Source organism: Lathyrus oleraceus, chromosome 2, assembly GCF_024323335.1.
Source record: "Lathyrus oleraceus cultivar Zhongwan6 chromosome 2, CAAS_Psat_ZW6_1.0, whole genome shotgun sequence".
Lineage (NCBI taxonomy): Eukaryota > Viridiplantae > Streptophyta > Magnoliopsida > Fabales > Fabaceae > Lathyrus > Lathyrus oleraceus.
The window spans coordinates 61671937-61675469 of NC_066580.1; the positions used below are offsets into that span (position 1 = coordinate 61671937).

The 3533-nt window shown below is 35.4% G+C and overlaps 1 protein-coding gene across 1 annotated transcript; it reads left to right on the top strand.

Moving 5' to 3' along the window:
- Positions 1-1348: 1348 nt before the first annotated feature.
- Positions 1349-3200, top strand: LOC127118090 (60S ribosomal protein L13a-4). Its single transcript, XM_051048237.1, has 4 exons — positions 1349-1720; positions 2376-2492; positions 2710-2797; positions 2881-3200. The coding sequence occupies exons 1-4, from the start codon at positions 1449-1451 to the stop codon at positions 3022-3024; spliced, it is 621 nt and encodes a 206-aa protein (XP_050904194.1). The 5' UTR covers positions 1349-1448; the 3' UTR covers positions 3025-3200.
- Positions 3201-3533: the final 333 nt, after the last annotated feature.

The following is a 3533-nucleotide window of genomic DNA, read 5'->3' on the forward strand; positions in this document are numbered from 1 at the left end:
ACGTTTTAATGTGAATGTTGATATAGAGAAATCCATTAAACGTGATGCAAACACCCGCACCTCTAAACCATTTTGGGTAAACAATGTTTTTCCGTCAATTGTGACAAAATAACTTTAGTTAAAATAGACAAAAAACAAATATTTTCTACTCTAACTATATAGCCTTGAGTTCTCCATCGCACCTGAAGATACGTAGGAGCAAGATCCGCAATCTTGTCAGGCACATTAATAAAAAAAAATTTGCAACCCATTTCTTTTTCTCTTTAAACCTTTTAATAACTTGATAAAGCCAGACATTTTTAAGCAAACACTAACACACATAACTAACTAAACGATTCCTGTTGTGTACAATGGACGTGAGTGATGCTAATACCTTCCCCTTGCGTACTCAACTCCCGAACCCGATTGGGTTGTGACGATCATATCCTAGTCATTTTTAGGGGTTTTATTGATATTTTCCATCTCCCTTTTTTGAAATAAATAAGGTTTGATGGCGACTTTGTTAGTCCATTCCGCGACCGCGAGCGTGCGACATGTCATCGCGAGGTCGTATTCTTTTTTCGAGGTACGACACCGTCCACTAAGGTCCCAACCTTGATAATAAACTTACCAATATAATTGGAAACAAGATAAATCCTAAGAAACCTAACCCTGAGAGGAGTAAATCCCACTGAAGAGTCGTCCCAAAAGGATGTTTTAAGGCCGTTACTCACTCTTCTACAAAGGCCTTAAACAAACCAATCAGAATGATCATCTACATTAGAATCCAACAAAGACACATATCTCCACCAAATGGAAGATGATCAAGAATAAGATGATCACCCCATAAGAAGGAGTAAACACTACCGGGTCCATATCAAGCAGATAAGATATCCGCCCAAAGATCCGTCTCACCCGTGACCAACCTCCATCACCATTTGCTTAGCAAAACTAAGTTAGCCAAACAGAGATCTCGAACCTCCTAAACCACCTCCTAAACCACGTCGCTCATTGAATTTACACACGTATGACCATGTACTTAATTTTTTTTTGAAACCTTAAAAGATTCATTTTAACATCCAGTAACAAAAAATATATTATAAAATGCTAACATAGTCAAACTAACATAATTTTTCAAAAAACTATATCTCAAAATACTTTTATGAAAAATTTATTCAAATTAAAAAAATTAAGGGGCTTTTTATTTATTTATAATTAATGTACCCAAATAAAATTCAAATTTAAAGAAAAAAATAAAAAGACAATTAATCATAAAATTAGTTTACGGGCCAACTCGAACCCATTTCAGTTACATACTCAGTAAAGTAATGGCCTTCTTTATGGAAGGATCCGAATTCTTAACCCGGTCCATTTGGTTACACCCTCAAATAAAACCCTAACCATTACCATTCTTCTCCGCCGCATCTGCAAAACCTCGAGAACCAGAGAAACACAGCCGGAGCGAAAAAATGGTTTCAGGTTCCGGCGCATGCGCTAAGAGAGTCGTGGTGGATGCTCGCCACCACATGCTCGGTCGCTTAGCATCGATCGTAGCTAAAGAGCTTCTAAACGGACAGAAAGTTGTGGTTGTGAGATGCGAAGAGATTTGCATCTCCGGTGGCCTCGTCAGGCAGAAAATGAAGTACATGAGGTTCCTTCGCAAACGAATGAATACGAAACCATCTCACGGCCCTATTCATTTCCGTGCTCCTTCGAAAATCTTCTGGAGAACTCTTCGAGGGTTAGTCCTTTTTCACTCACATTTTGACCTAGATTTTGATTTTATCATGAAATTGTGGTTTTTAGGGTTTTCATTTGGTTGATGAAGAAACTGTGTGTTATGTGAAGTTGTGAAATGATGAATGTGTTTTAGATATAGTATTGAGCAAGATTTAAAAAAGGCCCATTACTGTGACGTACTGATATCTCGATACCGTTATTCACTCTTTTTATGACAAAGAAAAATTGTTATTAATACTGCAATCACAGTATCACAGTTATAGCACCTGTAATAAAATTGCTACTGTTATTTAAAACTTGATTGGTATTGAGCACTTATCAGTGTTGTCAAATGAATGTAGCTGAATTAAGAAATTGTTTTTGTTTTGTGCTATGCTATTTAGTATAATGTGTTATTCAAATAGAGTTGTAGCATGGCTATAACCTATGAAGCATCGATATTTATACCGGAAATAACACTCTCATGTGGTAATATGAGAAAGTAAATTAATTGAATGTAATCAATGTGTTGTTGTTAGCACTTAACATGCATTTGATTTGATCGAAGTGTTGATGCTGCAAAGACTTTAACACCTAACTGAATTTAAACAAAAAGCTATTGTTAATATTGGTGTTGAGAATGTTTGTGTTATTTTGTGTAAATTGTTTTTGTGTAGAATGATCCCACATAAGACAAAGCGTGGGGAAGCTGCTCTTGCTCGCCTAAAGGTTTATGAGGGTATTCCTCCTCCATATGACAAGATCAAGAGAATGGTTGTCCCGGATGCGCTTAAGTAAGTGCTGTTGTTTTTGATCTAAGGTTTAAGTTTTTTTTGTAAGTTAAGTATGTTAGTCTCTTTAAAGTTCATGGCATTTTTAATTTAATCTGGCATAAATATCGTCTCTCGTTTTCGACAACTGTTATCTGAAGTGGCATAAATACTGTCATATGAATGTGTTTTTTATTGAGTCATGTTTCTATTATGAGTAATGAATGAGTGAATGAACCAGGGTATTGAGGCTTCAGAAGGGACACAAATATTGTCATCTTGGTCAACTTTCATCTGAAGTAGGGTGGAACTATTATGATACCATAAAGGTAACTTTCTTGGAATTTTTTATATTGCAAGTTTGATCTTTCGGATTGAGTTTTTTAGTTTGTAAATGTTTTCTTGATTATAGGAATTGGAAAACAAGAGAAAGGAAAGATCAGCATTGGCTTATGAGAGAAAGAAGCAGCTCAATAAATTAAGGGTGAAAGCTGAGAAAATTGTGGAAGAGAAACTTGGTGCCCAACTCGAAATTCTTGCTCCTGTCAAGTACTGAGTTGGCTATGGTAGCGTTTTGATATTTTGTTTTTCAAACATATCCAGTTGAATTCTATTTATGTTTAGTTCTGTGTTATTGAACACTAGATATGATTATTTCAGAAGTTGTTTTTATGTTTTGCTCATTAAGATTTCTATTACTGAGAAATTACTTTGAGTGAATTTTGAAGTTCATTATTGTCCTCCACCATTACTACTTTCATCAGGAATTACCGCCAGTAGTCAGTATTCATCCTCTCAACTTCTTTCTTATACAACAATCATCCATATACTTTGTTTTTCTTCTTAATGTTCTGATGCACTGGTTGCTGATCCAACAAGTTGAGCTTATAAGAACATACTGAATTCTGTCTGTTATCTGGTTTTCTTAAAATTCTTTGACCTGATATTTGCTTTATTGTTGTCATCTTTGAGTATTGTTCTGCTTTTCTCGACACAATGTGTTTACTGTCTTGCATGTTTTGCTTTTCTAACTAATCAACCATCTACCAACATAGATGTTGACTT